Source organism: Monodon monoceros, unplaced genomic scaffold (assembly GCF_005190385.1).
Source record: "Monodon monoceros isolate NGI ecotype Baffin Bay Population unplaced genomic scaffold, NGI_Narwhal_1 Super_Scaffold_1, whole genome shotgun sequence".
Classification (NCBI taxonomy): Eukaryota; Metazoa; Chordata; class Mammalia; order Artiodactyla; family Monodontidae; genus Monodon; species Monodon monoceros.
This window is the reverse complement of record NW_021703765.1, coordinates 17,432,104-17,451,202: the sequence shown is the minus strand read 5'-3', so window position 1 is coordinate 17,451,202 and position 19,099 is coordinate 17,432,104. Positions and strand designations below refer to the sequence as shown.

The 19,099-nt window shown below is 37.4% G+C and overlaps 1 protein-coding gene across 3 annotated transcripts in view; it reads left to right on the top strand.

The window, feature by feature from the left end:
* Positions 1 to 19,099, top strand: part of WDR7 (WD repeat domain 7) — a 375,654-nt gene that overhangs the window by 5,304 nt on the left and 351,251 nt on the right. For 2 of the 3 annotated variants that reach the window (XM_029222033.1, XM_029222024.1), the window contains exon 2: positions 16,019 to 16,190. In XM_029222033.1, the coding sequence (XP_029077866.1) occupies positions 16,032 to 16,190 (159 nt within the window). In that variant the 5' untranslated portion in view covers positions 16,019 to 16,031. Of the gene's footprint in view, positions 1 to 12,395; positions 12,476 to 16,018; positions 16,191 to 19,099 lie in introns of all 3 variants that reach the window. The other variant, XM_029222014.1, reaches the window with a different exon arrangement.

The window sequence follows — 19,099 nt, the reverse complement described above, 5'->3', positions numbered from 1 at the left end:
GAAGAAATTCTTTGCAGTTTTAAAAAATATCGTGAATAGATACTAATTTAAAGTAGATTATTGCTGATAGAAGAAAATGCTACTGATTTTCATATATTGATATTCTACCTTTGTGTGTGTGTGTTCTACTAGACAGAGATCAAAATCCATAGTATAAACCTTGAAATAGTTTTGGTACTTGTAGAGTTAGGCCTGGAACTAGGTAGTGCTTTTATTCCTGGTTTATCTGTTACATTTCTCTGTGACACTGTTTTGTTTGTTGCGATGGATAAACTCAATGATTAGAGTATGGGGGTTTATAGGTTCTAGTCCCATTTTGTCCATTCATTGTTGCACTTTACAGAGAGTTTGTAATCTTACATATATGCACGCCAGTGATCGTGGGCAAAACCAACTGAGAGCTTATGTATGGCTCAGTGAGATCCTGTCATCAATAAGAGGATACCTTACCTTTCTACTTATAGATGCTATGATTGTGATGTTAACTTAGAATTCGAAGTCTGTGCACATTCATTTGCCTTGATCTGTATCTGATACTTAAAGCCACTTTGCTGATAAGAGCACAAAAGATATTATTGGAAGAAGTCCTACACCATGACTGCATTCAGAAAGTCCTGTCCAAGTGGAATTTTTTTGTTTTCTATTAAGTAACATATACACGATATTCATAAAATAGTAAATATTCTAAATAAAATTAGGCATCTTTTCCAAAATGTGTTGGTGATGTTTAATGAAAATGTAGGTTTTTTGGGCTGATGGTTTCTTGTGTTAGTAGTCGTCAAAAAATGTTGGAACAATAAAGTGTTAGGGCCCTGGTCAGTTCAGGGCAGAGAAAATTTCTGAAGTACTGGGAGTTATTCTGTAGACTCTTGTAGAATAGAAAACTACTGGAAAGACGTGGCTTTTTAACCACTGCCTCCCATTCAGTTAGCAATTGTAATTTATGACCCTTCAAACTCACTGAAAACATTTTACTAGTGTTTTGCACATACATATTTCTCTCTGAATGTTGGTATTTAGTATATGTCAATGATAACAGATTGATAGAATGTGCCAGTTACCTTCTGTTCTCACATTCAAGTTGTTTATTTGGCTGTCTTCCTTAAGGGCTCTTCTTTTTTCTAAACATTTCAAATACAAACAAACAGTAAAAAACCACCATTAATGGGAATGAAAAGTTTGCTCTAATGCAATATCAGTTTACTTAGTTTGAAACAGTTTTGTGATTCACTAACAGGCCTTGGTGAGTGTGGTAGCGATTAGTTAATGTAAACCATGTTAGGTGATTTGCTGCATAGGTCCTAAGACATGTCTTGTTGTGTATGTGTCACAGAGTAAAAGAGGCTAGAATATAGGTGCAACCTGCAGCTGGGGAAAAGCAATTAGTACGTTAACAGGGATTTGATTAATACAACAATTGTATTAATTGTTGGCACTATTATAGAAAAATTCATTGAAAAGAAACTCTGAAATCTGAAGCATGTAAAATCAAGATGTATTTTAATTTATTGATGGGTACAACATTTTTAAAGCCAAGCAAATGAATGTCATTCATTACTTTGTTCATTTATTCAGTAAATATTTGGGTACCTCATATGTGGCAGAAATTCTAGGCCCTGGGAATACAGTATAGAACAAAACAAAAATCATCACCTTCTTGGAGCTTGTGTTATAGTGGCAGATTCAGACAGGATATAAATAAGTATGACACTTGGTATGTTAAATGATTGTAAGTGCTCTGGAGAAGTATAATAAAATACCGTGGGAGTGGTGGATTTTGCAATTTATGCTGGTCAGGAAAGGCCTCACTGAGAAGATGACATTTTAGCAGAGACCTAAAGTGGTTGAAGGAGCTCTAAAGATGGACTTGCCATTACTTGAGATGCGGAAGACTGTGGGAGGGGCAGATTTGGGGAAGAAGACCAGAGACTCACTTTTGAACATGTCAAGTTTGAGAAGCTTATTAGCTATCCAGATGGAAATGTTGAGTAGGAAACTGCATATGTGGAATCAGAAGAGAGCCACCAGCTAGAAATTGGGAAATTGTTAATGTATAGCTGGTATTTAAAGCTGCGAGGCTTGGTGATATCACTGAGGGAGGGAGGGAGGGAGTATTGCCAGAGGAGAGAAGTCCAAGGACTAAGCTCTGGGTATGCCAATATTTAAAGGTCAGAAAATGAGGAAAAATAGAGACTAAAGCCATGGACTTTAGCCTGCTACTAAAGGTGGCAGGAAAGTGTGAAGACTTGGGGGCCAAGTGAAAAAGTGTTTCAAGGAGGAGGAAGTATGAACTATGCCAAATGCTGTTGGTAGGTCAAGAAAGATGCGGATTATGACTTGACACTGGGTTTAGCAATGGGGAGGTTTTGGTGACCTTGTCAAGAGCATTTGTGTGACAGGTGGAAACTTTTCTATGATCTATGCATTGATATAAGGAGGGGGATAATGTTACAAATGAGGACATTCTGATTTGGAAAGAGGTACGTTTTTCCTTAAGGTTACAGTTAATAAATGGGGGAGCTGGGTCTGCCCTAGTTAGTGTGACTCTCAAATCTTCATACTTACTCAACACAGCTTACTGATCCCCATATTGTGACAGTTCATCTTCTAGTTGGGAAAGCATGTTTGTTTTTTCTTCTGGGTATTTTAATTTATGAACAATGAGAAGCTTCAGTGCTCAGTTTAGAGTTTTGATGACAGTGTGAGGGAAAGCAGTAGGAATGGTTGGGGATGGAGGTGAGATTAGAGGTGGTTCGGGAGATAAGGTTGAAGTTGGTTCTACCAGATGGGATCTGTTTACCGAAAATGTAGGGGCTTGGTGGGCATAGTTTGCTTTTAGGTTAATCAGTAACTCTTGAAACTGAGGCAGGTTGGTGATGGATAGAGCATAAGTAGCTGCAGAAATTTAACGTGATTCATATGCCTCAAGATCTATGAATCATTTTTAAAATTGTGATTTATTTTTGACCAGATAGCTCTACAGTTCTTCAAAACCCAGCTCTTGCTTGCTCAGGGCTGTCTTAGCAATGAGAAGTAAGTGTAGTCTTCTGTTGCCATCTGCTCATGCCACATGTTCTTTTGAAACAGAATACTGGAACTTCCTTTAGCAAAGCCATCCTAAAGTGTCAAGTTCACTGGGAGGAGATTTCTTGCCACTCAAATAAGAGAGGATTATCTTGTCAACTTAGCGACAAGCTTGGTGTTCAGAAGGTGGTGTCCCTCACAGCTGTTTAATTCCAGACACCCTTTGTTCTGAGGAAGCAGCTCAGTAATTCCTTCATGCATTTTATGATCTAGCTATCTCATTGCATTATAATAAACAGTCTTCATTACCTGATTCAGTGTTTTCTAAGTCTTCAATGAGTTGATAGCAAAGGCACAAGCACAAAGAAAATTCATAATATTAATGACTACTTCCTTCATCAAACCATGAATTTGACTTGAACACACTTTTTTGACAAATGATGTAGGGATGTTCTGAGAATTTGAATAAACCTTTAAAGATTTCTTTCTTCATTCATTGCAATGGTGGCAAGTAGGTTTAGTTATTTAGTCTGTAGTCCCTGCTTTTCATAATCCCCATTGGTAGGTGGGTAGTGGAGGCCTGCTTGCTCTTGTTCATGTGTGCCTGTTCTCATGAGAGAGAATTTGAGTTTGTTTTTGTCTGCAGGTCTCAGAGGGCCTGCCTTGGGGCACAGGAAGCAAACAGACCAAGACAGTATTGACTCTCTGGTGAAAATGCCTGTATTCCTGGGCTAGAAATACATCTTGCTTTTGCATTTGAGCATTAGAAAGGCAATATAGAGAAATGAACATTGATCTGATACTAGATTTTTCATATGTAATCTTTTTTTATAGCTTTTAGAAATCACATGGGATACCAGTATCCCATGAGATTTTGCAGAACAGTATGGTCTTATCAGAGTATCATTCCATAGGTTATTCATGGTTTTAAAGGGGAAAATAGCCTTAGTCAAGTGGTCGTAGGTGGCATCACTGATAGTGGGACAGTGTGATGTTACGTCTCCTGTGGTGATGCAGTGTGAAGTGTACATCACCTATGAAGGATACTTGCCAAACATGTTTCACTTGAGTTCGATGATGCCTTTAGATCCAACTTCCAGTTTATAGGAAGAAGAGGAGATAGATGAACATGTGAAAAATGACATTGTAAATAAACTCAGACAAATCTAAAATCTGGAACATTCTACAAGCAATTGGTTTTGTTTATTTAAAGTTAATATGAAGAGTGAAAGTTAATATGAAAAATGAAGTAGAACTCTTCTAGAACTAAAGAGTAAAGAGGCATCACAACCAAATGCAGTCAGTAAAACTTGAATATTTTACTCACTGGTTTTAAAAAAATTATAAAATATTTTTTAGACAGTCGAAGTAATTTGAATATGGACTGGATTTTAGATACTATTAGAGGATTATTATGGTATTGATAATGGTGATTGTGATAATGGCATTGTGTTTATGAAGGAAAATGTTCTTATTTTTAAGCTTGGTATTTAGGGGTGAATTGTCATGATATGTGTAGGTTATTTTCAAATGGCTCAGCAAAAAAAAATCTCTCTCTTTATATACACATGTATTGACAAAGGAAATTTGACAAAATATTATTTATGGAGTGATCTTTATACTATTTTCAAACTTTTTGTATATTCAGCATTTTTTGTAATAAAACGTTGGGGAGAATCACAAGGGGAAAAGTAAATATCATCTTAAGCCTTTTATTAAAAGAATCAAATTTCAAAAATATTCCCTTGGGGGACTTCCCTGGCAGTCCAGTGGTTAAGACTCTGCATATCCACTGCAGGGAGCACAGGTTCTATCCCTGGTCTGGGAACTAGGATCCCGCATGTCACATGGTGCAGCCACAAAAAAGGATTAATCTCCAAAACATACAAGCAACTCATGCAGCTTAATATCAAAAAAACAAACAACCCAATCCAAAAATGGGCAGAAGACCTAAATAGACATTTCTCCAAAGAAGATATACAGATTGCCAACAAACACATGAAAGGATGCTCAACATCATTAATCATTAGAGAAATGCAAATCAAAACTACAATGAGATATCATCTCACACCGGTCAGAATGGCCATCATCAAAAAATCTAGAAACGATAAATGATGGAGAGGGTGTGGAGGAAAGGGAACACTCTTGCACTGCTGGTGGGAATGTAAATTGATACAGCCACTATGGAAAACAGTATGGAGGTTCCTTAAAAAACTACAAATAGAACTACCATACGACCCAGCAATCCCACTACTGGGCATATACCCTGAGAAAACCATAATTCAAAAAGAGTCATGTACCACAATGTTCACTGCAGCTCTATTTACAATAGCCAGGACATGGAAACAACCTGAGTGTCCATCATCGGATGAATGGATAAAGAAGATGTGGCACATATATACAATGGAATATTACTCAGCCATAAAAAGAAATGAAATTGAGTTATTTGTAGTGAGGTGGATGGACCTAGGGTCTTTCATACAGAGTGAAGTAAGTCAGAAAGAGAAAAACAAATACCGTATGCTAACACATATATATGGAATCTAAGAAAAAAAAAAAAGGTCATGAAGAACCTAGGGGTAAGACGGGAATAAAGACACAGACCTACTAGAGAATGGACTTGAGGATATGGGGGGGGAAGGGTAAGCTGTGACAAAGTGAGAGAGTGGCATGGAAATATATACACTACCAAACGTAAAACAGATAGCTAGTGGGAAGCAGCCACATAGCACATGGAGATCAGCTCGGTGCTTTGTGACCACCTAGAGGGGTGGGATAGGGAGGATGGGAGGGAGGGAGATGCAAGAGGGCAGAGATATGGGAACATATGTATATGTATAACTGATTCACTTTGTTATAAAGCAGAAACTAACACACCATTGTAAAGCAATTATACTCCAATAAAGATGTTAAAAAAAATAAAGAACTCATCTCCACTTTTGTAGAGCAGAAGGGTGAATTTGGAGCTGAGAAACAATAAATTGATAACTGACACTGTGAAGGTCTTTTGGTGACACTTGTATCAATTTTCATGTGAAAGTTTCACCCCCATTCTTGATAAAAATTTTGCTGGGTGTACAATTTATTTTTTCCTCAGCACTTGAAAATATCATTGCATGGTCTTTTGGCTTTAATTGAGAAGTCACCTGTCAAAAAAAACAAATTCCCTTGGGAGTTCTGTGGTTGCCTAGTGGTTAGTATTCTAGGCTTTTACTGCTGTGTCATTCAATCCCTGATAGGGGAACTGAGATTCCACAGGCCGCTGCAAGGTGCAGCCAAAGAAAAAAAAAAAAAAAGTCCAAATCTAGTGAAAAACAGGGATGAAAGATCCTCCCTTGTTCCTTGAAGTTTTCTTAGGGCTTTCTAGGCCTTCACATAGCTAGGCAGAATAAAGCTGAAAAAATAGGAAGAAGATAATTGGGAGAGTACGCTGTACCAGAAACCAAAGAGAGAGGGTTGAGAATTAGCAAATGATCAGCCGTGTCAAACTAGTAGCTGTGTAAGACTGAATATAATGTAAGGACTGAGTAAGATGGTTAGAAAGAGTAGGTATCAACAGTCCATTAATGTCAAAGAATCCTCTCTTTCCTCACTTCTCTCCTAAGGCCTTGCTTCTCTCTGCAATATTGGAGAGTTCTTTCCTGGAGTATCATATTAGAGAAATGTTGACCTCTTCATGTAGAGGGAGGGCAATCTTGAGCAGCCTTAGATTAGGTGTGTTTGAAGATAGAACCTAGATTACATGAGGCCTTTTGTAGTAAGGAAATGGAAACACTATGTTTAAGACCGTGGGTTTCAAGATGTTGATTGTAATTACAGTGAGAGAAACAGAGAGATAAAATGAGAGAAAGAATGAATGAGAGAGAGAGCGAGAGAGAGAGAGAGCGATTACTAGATTTACAAGCAGAGGCTATTAACAAGTGAAAGTGTTTTGGACAAAAATGAGATGTGAACATGTTTGAAGGACAAAGCCTAATTGAACTGAAAGACAGGTGAAATGGTAGACAGCGAAAGGATAATTAAGGGAGTAAGATCCTTCAAAGAGTCCAGGAAGAATTAGATTTAGCAAAAAAGATGAGATATTCCTTCCTCAGAAATATCTTGCTTGGCACACAGTGAAAGCTTAATAAATGCTAATTATTGTTATTCTCTGTTTTTTCATTCAGTAAGTACATATTGGTCACTAGTAAGAGTCTATAACTATTCTAGGTGCTGGTAAGTCACCTCAAATCCCAGTGAAATGCAGTTTGCTTGATAATGATTAAATAACAAAGATGGTGGGCTTACGTCGATGATTTGGTTTTACTCTTCAGGGAAACAGATTTTAGTGGAATGGATGCATTTGTAAACAAATAACTACACACAAAGTGACGAGTGTTCTGCACCAGTGTGTAGAAAATCTTGTGAAAACGTGGTTGCAGGAGCAGTGAATCACAGGTTTTGGGACAGGGCACTCACAGCAGAGAGGAGCTAGTGTTGGAACAGGTTATAGGCTAAAGACAAATACCTGTTAAAGTTAAACGCTTTTTTGAAAACTCCATGTTGTGTGTGTATGTGCATCTTTAAAATAAAAGAACCTGGTGAATCACAGCCATGGATTTTATTTTATTTGTTTATTTATTTTGGCCCTGCACATCTTGTGGGATCTTGGTTCCCCTACCAGGGATCGAGCCTGGGCCCCTTGCAGTGGAAGTGCGGCGTCCTAACTGCTGGACCGCCAGAGAAGTCCCGTGGGCCATTTAATTAGTTTGTTTATTAAACTGTCTTTTGGAATACAGTGAAATACCCAAAGGCCGGGGGAAAAAAACCCCTTAAGACCAAAGGATTTATCTTGAGAGTCAGGATTCCCACACAATCCAGACTCTTACTTCTCTTACTCTTCCTTTTCAGAGGTAGTTTTCATTACTGTTTTTTTTTTTTAATTTGGTATAATTACAGAATTATTCTAAACGTTTGTGTGTGTGTGTATTACAGATGTGTGTAGATACATATATATACCCCTTTTAGAACCTAAAATGGGAATGTATTTTATACACTGTACTGCACTTTTTCATCCCACTATATATTTTGGAGATTATTTCATATCTCATGCTGCAGTGTTCCATTGTAAGACTCTAATAATTTATTTAATCCCTGATTTTTGGACACTAAAGTTCTTTCCATGTACCCATTAGCAATTAGAGAAATTTTCAAGCACATAAAAACAGTAAGAACAATGTAATGAATACTCTTGTACTAAAAGGAACTTCAACGTTTATTTTTACAGTTTGGGTTCCCTGGCAAGCAGATTCTGAGATGGAGATTAGCACTCAGGTTTATAAGGGAGTGCTTTTAGTCCCGACACCTGGGGAAGGGAAGCAGGTTTGGCCAGAGGGAGAAGTTGAGCTGTAATGAGTCTCAGCGGAAGGAATCTCAGTTGAGCCTGGGGGTAGTTCCAAAGATGGAATGACCCTTCAGAACTATACTGAATTGATATGAGGGGGCCTGGCCTTTACTGTTTATCCCTGGATTGATCAGTTGTTGGATGTGGGCTGTCCTACTGGAAGGTGGCAAGGTGTCTCCCTTTGGCTGGGGCAGTCGTTAGTGGGGGCTGACAGCCCAGTTCTCTCAGCGGCTGGGGTAATAAGTCCTTTATTCCCGAGGTGCATCTGGATGCGTACCACCCATCACACTTATGTTCCTGTTTCATCTTCATCCCTTCCAATACCTCTTACCCCCTCTTCCCCTCCACCATCTCCCACATGCCAGACCCCAGACATCAGATCATTTCATCCCTAAATACTACAGTTCTACTTACCTTTGAGTAATGTGTTTTAGTAAAATCTTGATTAACCAGATTGACTGGAGAATGAAGTTTTCTGGTAAATGGAATTTTGTGGTAAACGCAGACAACATAGAATAAGGAAGGGTATTTATTTCATTAGGAATCAGGAGGTCTGTGTGTGCCTCTGAGCTCTGAGATGAGTTTGCAGTGTAATTTTGAGAGAGTTGCTGAAGGACCTAAATGTGGCGGGCGGGAGGAGGGGCTCAGCGGCCCCTTCCCATAGTGAGTAGTTATGTTTAGGCAAAACTTTGTAGTCTTCTTTCCCTTTTATGGCAGATTTTGATAAAACTGCGAAACAGGGTTTAATTTTCTTTTCTATCAACTTTGAATTTGGAAAATGTGAGCAACTAAGCTCTTCTGTGCCTATTTAAATTAAGGGAAAAAAAATCCACTAAGGGGATTGCCGCTCACAGAACCTGAGAACAAAACCTCTTAAAGTGGGGTTTGCTCCAGGGGCTGCTGGATAGGTTTACCGTTCTGGCTCCCCCAGGCTTGGAGTTAGCGCTGATGTTACAGTTTCACAGTCCAGTCACCAACACCTTCCTTGCCTCTTACCCTGGAGCCAGTCTGTTCTTGGTAACAGTGAGAAGTCCGTGTTCCCACTTTAGTGACACCTGGGTTGTTTGTTGTTTTTTAAATTATCTTTAAGGAGGAAGGGCCCCATTGAAGGGTAAACTTGTAATAAATTGGAATTTCAAATATTATGTACTTGTGTTTATAAAGAATAAATAAATAAATATCCACTCAAATAGATCTCTATAAGATGGTAACGAGCTATATACTTCTCTCCATTTCTATATTAGGAAGGCAGTTTTTTTTTTTTTTTTGGTCAGTTACAAAAGCCTTTCTTTTACAACTGCTTAAATATCAAAAACAAAAGCAAAACAGCAGGAGGTTGACCCATATTTCATCAACTTTTGCAATGACTTGGTTCAGTGATACAGGCAAAGGGTGATTGGATTTTTCCTGTTCACGTGAGACGATTTTTGTTGAGTTCTCTGGTGCCATTTTGTGAACATATTTCCTGAGCTCTAATTTCTCTGAGACCAGATTATGCCTCAGTTTCTCTGTTGCCTCATTACGTTCTTACTTTCCTCTCTCCCTCCTCCCTCCCCCCCCCATGCTTGCTTACTTTCTCTTATCACTCTGCTTGGAAAGTAATGTTGCCAAATCTGGCTCCCTGTGCACCAATGCTGAATAAAAATACGGAGACAGAGAAATGGAAGATTAGAAATAGAGAGGCTTTTTATTTTCTTTGCCAGGCAAAGGGAAGGCATAGCAGGCTAGTGCCTCAAGAACTGTGCCCCCCGCTTCCTGGGGAATTACAGGGATTCTTATAGGGGAGTTCGAAGTCCGAAGTGAGTGATAAGGATCAAAATGGTGAAGGTCTTGCATTCTTTTTCTTGCATTATTTCAAAACAGTCATTGTTGGAGTCAGGCAACCTGGTAATTGGGTCCGTTAGCCTCTGGGTTATCGGTCTACATATGACCTCCTTTCTGAAATGCAAACAGCTACAAGGGGTTATTTGCTACAAGAGTTTATAGGGAGAGTAAAGAGTAAATATCAGGTGCAGGGTGTAAATTACCTAAATTACACAGGATTAGGGGTGACAGGTTAGTTTTGTGAAGGACAAATCTAACTATAGACACTACAGATTAGTAACAGTTAAAATAAAACTAGGATTGATTAACTCATGCCAGTTTATGTTTCTTCTCTAGCCTGTTCACTGTTCCCTTTATTTTCCTGGTTATCAGGAGAGGAAAAACCTCATTTCTATTTTTGTTGCAACAGTAATAGTCATTCATGTCTTTTCCTTGCCTCACGCCTTACATATTTCATCAAACCCAATGATTTACTGTTCTTCTATAATGCCTTATATTTTCTTTTTCTTTCAAAACTCTCATCATTTTAGCCAGGTTCTTAGCACTGCAGCCAGGCTTATTGCAGTAGCATCCCATTTGGTTTTCCTGTATACTATCTCAAATAGTCTTCGCATACTGCTTCTCTGCTTAGATGGATATATAGTTATGGGACCATTAAGTCTCTTTAAACTCTGGTCCTGCTCAAGACCATTGTGAAACCTTGTAGTATCTTCTTACTTCTCAAAACCTAAATTTGTAAATTCTGGTTAGGTGTATAATAATTTATCTCACATATTAGAACCTGAAATTATTGATGACTTCACTGGGCATCAGTATCATAATAATAGTGCCTATTCTTTATGTAGAGGGCGTTTAGTATTTTAAATTGTTTTCTCTTTAAAATGTACCTTTGTGTAAAAAAACTGTATCGAAATCTATGTTGTGTTTTTATCAATTTGGTGTGTTGAACACCAAGTCCTATCTATTGTATATCTAAAATAGCTCTCATATTCATCTTATTATTACCATTTTCACCACTGCTACCCTTCATCATATATTTATTAAAGACGTCCCATATGGCAGACACTATGCTCCATTCACATCATATGGTGGTAAATACATCGATGTGGTTCTTGTTCTTAGGGAGCTTAAAGACTAGTGGGGAGACAGCCATTAGACAGAGAAATCCAGAAATAGTAATGAAGTTGTGATACATTTAGGCACCATCTCTCTTACCAGCAGTACTGCAGTAGCCCCACTGGTCTTCAAACCCAGAGTTTTCTCCCTCCCTTTTGTATTGTAGCTAGAGGGATCTTTCTGAAAAGCTAATCAGATTTAAAACAGTTGACCTGTTTTCCATTGCTATCAGGTTAAACTCCAAATTCCTTGAGGTGGGTTACCAAGTTCTTATGATTTGGTGCATGTGGGCTTGTTGTTTCTTGTCTCATTCTGCCTTTGTGCTCTGAATGCCAGCCCTGCTATTTTCACTGTCCAGAAAGAACTGAGATCTCTCATCTTGGGGACTTAGAATATGTGATTCCTTGAGCCTCTTCCTTGGGTAATTACTACTCATTCTCACTCATCATTTCTTCCAAGAACCCTTCCTGAAGTATAGGTTAGGATATCCATCTTTTGTGTCTCCATTAGGTCTTGAGATTCCTTCTGTATCACACTCTGTGGTAGTTGTTTGCATGTGTGTAAGCCCCATTGTGTAGGTCAATGTGTCTGTTTTATCTCCTGTTGTAATTCCATGGTATAGACGCAGAATGGAAACTTGGGAAATGAGATCAGAATTTAATTTGAAAGCTGTCTTAGTATTGGGATTGGAGTTTGTAGTATTATTTCTAATAACGTCATGCAGAATTGAATTGTCATATTTGCAGATAGAATTGTTTGACAGGCATATACAGTAGTAGTACTTTTATATTGTGTCAAAAAGTCAGTGAAAGATAGTAACCTCTTGAAAAGGTACAACTTTATTAAATGTTAAGCTACAGTGCTGAAAGAAATCAGTAGATGTGGAAGCAGCATGTGAAGAATAGCAAAATCTGTGTTTTAAAAAAATTAATAGTTGCTGATCATCTGCCATGTGATGGATATTTTACTAGTTGCATTACATATATGATCTCTCTTAACCTTTATGACAGCTTTCTGAAAGGAGAGTATTATCGTCCATCTTTTACAGATGGGGAAGCTGAGACCTAGAGGGGTAACTTTTTCAAGATTGCATAGAAGAGTCAGGATTTGAATATAGTTCTTCTGACTGTAAGTTCAGTGTTTTTTCAACTATTATTTTTGTTGTTGTTTTTAACTGAAGTATGGTTTTATTTCTGTATAGAACTGAGAAATAGGTGCAATTAGGTGAAATAGAAATACATGAAATTAAGGTAACCAAAAGAGATGGCTTGATTTTTTTATCTCTCAAACCCCTGCTCTTTATGATTTGATTTCTTTGACTTCAAAATGATTCAAAATTAATTTTATAACTACCTCTTGATGAGAAAACCAATATCAGAAATGAGATGATATGCTCAAAGCCTGCATGGTTGGTGGCAAAATGAGGGGTAGAATCTAGAATTTCTGTTATTTGACTCTAAAGCTTTTTCAGTAAAAGAGTTTTATTTAATAGCCAATGTCTAAATATAATTTTAAGGCAGATCTGATACAAACATAGATGAAAATTGAATGTTCTTAGTATTCTTCTGTTTTTAGGAGTATCTAGTCGTACAGCATATTTATTTATAACTCTAAAATTTGAAAGGTGGTATTTCCCCTTAATGTATTAGTTACAAAATATGAGTATATTGTACACAATATTTTGGAGAGTTAGTAAGAATTTTCTTCAGAGTTTCTATTACAGTTAATACTATATGGCACTAATCATTTATTCAGTCACTTTTGATTTGGGCCTTTTCCAGAAAAATGTGATTTTTTTTTTTATCCCAATGAATCCCTAATGTCCTTGGATATAGAGCAGTGAATTTTGAATTCGATCCCCCCTCCCTCCCACCTTGGTTGGACAGAACTTCTTACCTAATTCCTCAGATAAGCAGTTGTAATAGCAGATAAGCTGATGTAGTATGATCCCCTGGAAAAGATATAGTGAAGTTCTGTAACATTATTTCCTAAGGGAGAATTGCTTTTTGGATCATTAATTTTAGGCTATGTTCTTTTCTTTTATTTCTTTTATTTATTTTTTTGCGGTCCGCGGGCCTCTCACTGCTGTGGCCTCTCCCGTTGTGGAGCACAGGCTCCGGACGCGCAGGCTCAGCGGCCATGGCTCACGGGCCCAGCCGCTCCGCGGCACGTGGGATCCTCCCAGACTGGGGCACGAACCCGTGTCCCCTGAACCCGTGCCCCCTGCATCGGCAGGCGGACTCTCAACCACTGCGCCACCAGGGAAGCCCTAGGCTATGTTCTTTTAAAAGGACATGTCCCTGCTATTAGTTGAATTGTGTTCCCCTAAAATTCGTATGTTGAAGTCTTAACCTCTAGTACCTGAGAATGTGCCCTTATTTGGAAGTCTTTATAAAGGTAATCGAGTTAAATGAGGTCATCGGGGTGGGCCCTAACCCAACATGGCTGTGTCCTTATAAAAAAAGGGAGAGACGTGTACATAGGGGAACACCATGTGAGCGTGAAGTTGGCCTTCTACCAGCCAAGGAGAGAGGCGTGGATCAGATCTTTCCCTTCACAACCCTCAAAAGGAACTAACTGTGACACCACCTACTTTCAGACTTCTAGCTCAAGAGCTATGAGACAACAAATTCTGTTTTTTAAGCCACTCAGTTTGTGGTCAGGGCAGTTTTTAGGAAACTAATACAATGTATTCCCTTATGAAGATTCTTAATTGCCCTTAATGAGAATTGTTCTCAGATTCTGATTGACTGTCAGTTCCTGATTTTCGTTAGCATGTGAAGATTTGTTTTAGTTTCTGGAGAAGCTGAGTTAGAGATGGATGTGTTTTCCAATACCTTTATCATGTTATGGGCGATTATTTTCACTTGTTTTAAGAGCTATGAAATGTATTCTTCTTCCAGGTTTCCTTGAGCTCCTTGTCACTTGAATACCAGAAATTTCTTTCCTGTTGCATCAGAACAGACACATCTCCCTGTCATACACATATTCCTTAGTGCTGAATCTGTGTATTTGCATTCTCTTCAAGCTAGGCATATGCATCGAATACGAGTGCTCAAATATCGAGAGAAATATTCTTTCCAGATCTCACCATATTGTGTTAGATGCTGTGAGCTTATTTAATTGAGAGAAATCTTTGGTGATATAACTTAAAAATGAATGCTGTCACCATGGAAGAATGAACTTCTTCCAGATTCTCTTTTTGAGAAAGTCACTGTTGGATATGTTATTCAGCCAGGAACATGCTGTACCAAATTTGTTAAAGTTGGCTCAGTGCTTTGTTTCATTTTCTGATATTAAATAGGAATATGGAAAGAATTGTTAATGTCATAGTAGTCTATGAACTGCTGAACATGATACGTAAATGGTTTTATAAATAGGAAGGGAACTTGGAATTTTTCCCAAGTTGTAGCAAACAACTTTTACCTGTAGCAAACAGATGAAGTTTTGGGGGAGGCAAATTGATGAAAGCCATGAATTCTAACAAAAAATAAAAGATGTAATATACATAGACTGCTTTTGGTAAACATCATTCATAATTTTTTACTTGCTTAATTTTCTTTCCAGGGAAAGGGATTTTAGTTTTTGTTTTATTTATTTGTTTAAAGAGTGTAAGTAGTGGATTAAAGAAAAGACTTTTGCTAAAAGCAACCAGCAGTAGGACCATGGGTATTAAACTAGTTTCTTTCATAGAAAGTGGTTATTCCTTTAAGTATCTCTGAAAATTTCTTAGAACAATCTTAGCATTCTAAAGAGTCTACATTATACATATATCTTTTGTTGTCACGTAGAAACCAAGCCTATGAGTGACTCCTAGTGTCTCATAAGGTCTGGCAGAGTCTCTGTCTTATATGGAGCCCTCTCTGATTATGCCAGTTTTCATGTCTCTTGAACTTCTCTGAACTAGTATTTAAGTCTTTAATCACACAGTTTGTAACACCTAAATCTAGTTGTTTCACTAACTAGATCTTAATTTTGTCATATGAAGGAATAATTCATTATATTTGTGCTACAAACAGGGTACTCTAATATACACTGCTTAATTGATTATTCATCTCAAATTTAAACACCTTTACCAGAACTAAATTTTTATTATTCAGAAATGAGTTTAAAGTTCTTTATCCCTCAGGTTTCAGAGTTTAGAATAAAAGACATTCGTGACTTTGAGACATAATAGGTTTGTACTAAATACGGTGAATGAGTTTCTCAGTGGGCAATATTCTTTTTAATGTTTAGGACACTGTCAAAAACTCTCAGTTTTTCTTGGACATTGCTAACTATTATTGGTTTGGAGACTTAACAAGATTTGGAGACCTCACTTGCCTTGGTAGCATAGCAGAGTGAGTAAGACCCCGGGTTCTAAGTCAGGCTGCCTGGGTCTTGACTGGGGCTCCATTTCTTCCATTTTCACTTTGCAACTCTTTATGACTCACTGTCTTTACATGTGAAAGAAGAGTGCTAATAGTACTTACCGTGTGATTTGTTGTGAGGATTAATTGAGATTTTAATTAGATTTTATATACTTTTATGTATGTGTCTGTTTTATTTATATATGTAATGTTTAGAGGAATTCTTGGCACTTAGGAAGTTCAAGTTGGCTTCATAAGAAAAATGTGTAATATGTTTCAGAAGGAAATATAACATTTGACATTATTCTTATAACATTTCCAGGTTTGAAAGCACAATGGCAGGAAACAGCCTTGTTCTACCCATCGTTCTTTGGGGTCGCAAAGCACCAACCCACTGCATCTCAGCAGTACTTTTAACAGATGATGGGGCCACGATCGTGACTGGATGCCATGATGGGCAAATATGTCTCTGGGATCTTTCAGTAGACTTGGAAGTGAGTGTTTGAAGTGCCTATTGTACTTTTCACATATAATAAACTACTTAACAAAAAATAACACAGTTCCAGAATAATTTGACCTCATAATATATCTTCTGTGAGATATATTTTGACTAAAATTGGTATTCAGAATGATTATTTACATGATTCATCAGAGTTGACTTCTGCTGGCTTTTGGCTTGATTTTCAATTATAATATCTATCCTACCTGGCTTAATATGTTACATTTAACATTTTTCAGAAAATTTCTAACCATATTGAAGGAGGTTTCCAAAAAAGAATTAAAAAACAATTTTGAGCATTTATACCTTCTAAGGTCAATGTCTTGAAGAGAGCAAAACTTTTTGTAAAACTGTTTGTAAATTTTGTCATATTTATTTTAAAAGTCGCTATGTGTTTTTTGCCATCCTTTACTGGTGTGGAATGCTCAGTGTGCTCTGCTTCTGGGCGCTGGCTCTCTGTGGAGAGACTGTCTTTCTCCATATTTTAACCTCCAATCTCTGACAACTCTCCCCAGGAATTTTTCTGTAAGGGGGAACAGAGAAAATGGGGCGGTAGCTGGCATGGAATGTAGAGGCAAGAAAGTTGATTTTTTTTAACAGCCTTATTGAGATAAAATTTACACGCCATACAATATACTCTTTAAAGTGTACAATTTAATGTTTCTTTACTCTGTTCACAGAGTTGTGCAGGCATTACCACAGTCAATTTTAGAACATTTTCATCACCTTGGAAGCAAACCTTGTACTTTGTAGCAGTTACGCCCAATATACCCCCATGTCCCCTGGGCAACCACAAATCTATTTCCTGTCTCTATAGATCTGCCTATTCTGGACACTTTATGTAAATAGAATCATTTAGTATGTGATCTTCTGTGATTGGCTTTTTTCACTTAGATAATATTTTCAAGGTTCATCCATGTTGTAGCATGTATCAATATTTCATTTCTTTTAATGGCCAAATGATATTCCATTGTATAGGTATACTGCATTTTATTTGTCTGTTGATCAGTTGATGGGCATTTGGGTTGTTTTTACTTTTGACCATAGTGAATAATGCTGCTTTGAACATTTGTGTGTGAGTTTTTGTGTGGACATATGTTTTCGTTGCTCTTAGGTATTCACCTAGGCATGGAATTGCTAGAACTGAAAAAATGATCCACACACTTGGATGACATGTCAAGGCTAGGGTTACAGTTTGGAAAGTGACTGGAAATGAGTGTTGTAGAACGTGATATGCCTTCAGGATTGATAGCAAACTAAATAGGAATCAGCAGTGTAGTGATGAGGAGAACAAAATCCCACCACATTTTATTGGAGTTATTACAAGCAATAAGATTTACTTGTAAGATCTTAGAAACCATTCTTTTACTGAATTTTTTGCATGGATTTCACTAGAATGTTATATTTATTTAAATTCAAGTAAGAGGGATTAAAGGGGGAGAGGAGACTGACTAGGAGAGAAATACATCCTTTGAAAGATATTAAGAGAATTGGACTGTTTACCCAGGGGAAAAGAAGGCTGAATAAAAAGTGGCTTGGTTATTGTCTTTTGATTCATGTAGAGGGCCTTCTTAATGCACTTTATAGCAGTCATTTATGCCTATGAAGGACCAATAAGTCATATAACATACAGAGTGGGGAGGGCACAAAATACCTTCTCTTGAGGTCATGGTGTCTTCCCTTCTTTTGTTAGGAAAGGATTCAGAACTGTAGCTAGAACTTTTGCCATGCATATCTTGGTCTCCTTTTACCTGTGGAAAAGGGCAGCCTGGCCTAACATGGTGGCAATAAAATATCTGAGAGATATTGCAGAAGCAGTAGTTTAGTGAGTACCTAGACAGATGGTGATAAGAGTAAAGGAGGGAACCTGTTAATGCCGGTATTGTCTACAGTATAGTGTTTTAATGCTTCGACTACCTATAAAGCTGTAATTGCAGAGAATTAAACTGTAATTGCAAAGAATAGTATAATACATGGCATTAATGAACGAAGTGAAACATTGTGGTAAGAGCTCAGATGTTGCAGGTGGGTGAAGTTGGCTTCAATCTTGGCTACTGTAGTGTCTAGCTGTGTGACTTTTGGCAGTTTTTAACCATTTGATGCCTAAGTCTTGCCATTTTTCAAATAGGATCAACTACACAAGGTTGTGGTAAGGATTCTATGAAGGAATGTGTATTAAGCCGTTATCACAGTGCTTGTACATAGTAAGGATTTAGTTAATGAATGTAATTGTAGCATCTCAGGTAGTAGAAAGAAAAAATTGCTAAAGGGGGAAACAAAAGGAGTGCTGATTGTTGGCTGACTATAGAACTAGTAGCCTCAAAGTTCCAGATTGGAACATTGATGTTAGTGTTTACTCTTAAGAACTGACACATCACATCATTTTATTCTAAACATCACACCTTGCCACTGATAACTGTCACTTTTGAACTGTGGTCTTTGATGATGGATGGTTTTTTGAATATGTTGAACAGATTATCTTTGTACTGATTATGTGTGAAATGTTTATTAGTTAATAACTATGACATAAATTTTTATGGGATATGGTGAGATATAGATAAAAGGTATAAATATAACAATACGCCATATTTTAATTTTTCCTCCAGTTATATTAATACTTACTGTGTGAAGCCTCCAACTTTGTTCTTTCTCAAAATTGCTTTGGCTATTTGGTGTCTTTTATGGTTCCACACAAATTTTATCATGGTTTTTTCTATTTTTCTATTTCTGAAAAACACCATTGGAATTTTGATAGAATTGCATTCACTCTGTAGATTGCTTTGGGTAGTATGGACCTTTTAATAACATTAATTCTTCCAACCCAAGAACGTGGGATATCTTTCCCACGTTATTTATTTCTTCTTCCACTTCTTTCATTAGTGTCTGATAATTTTCAGAATACAG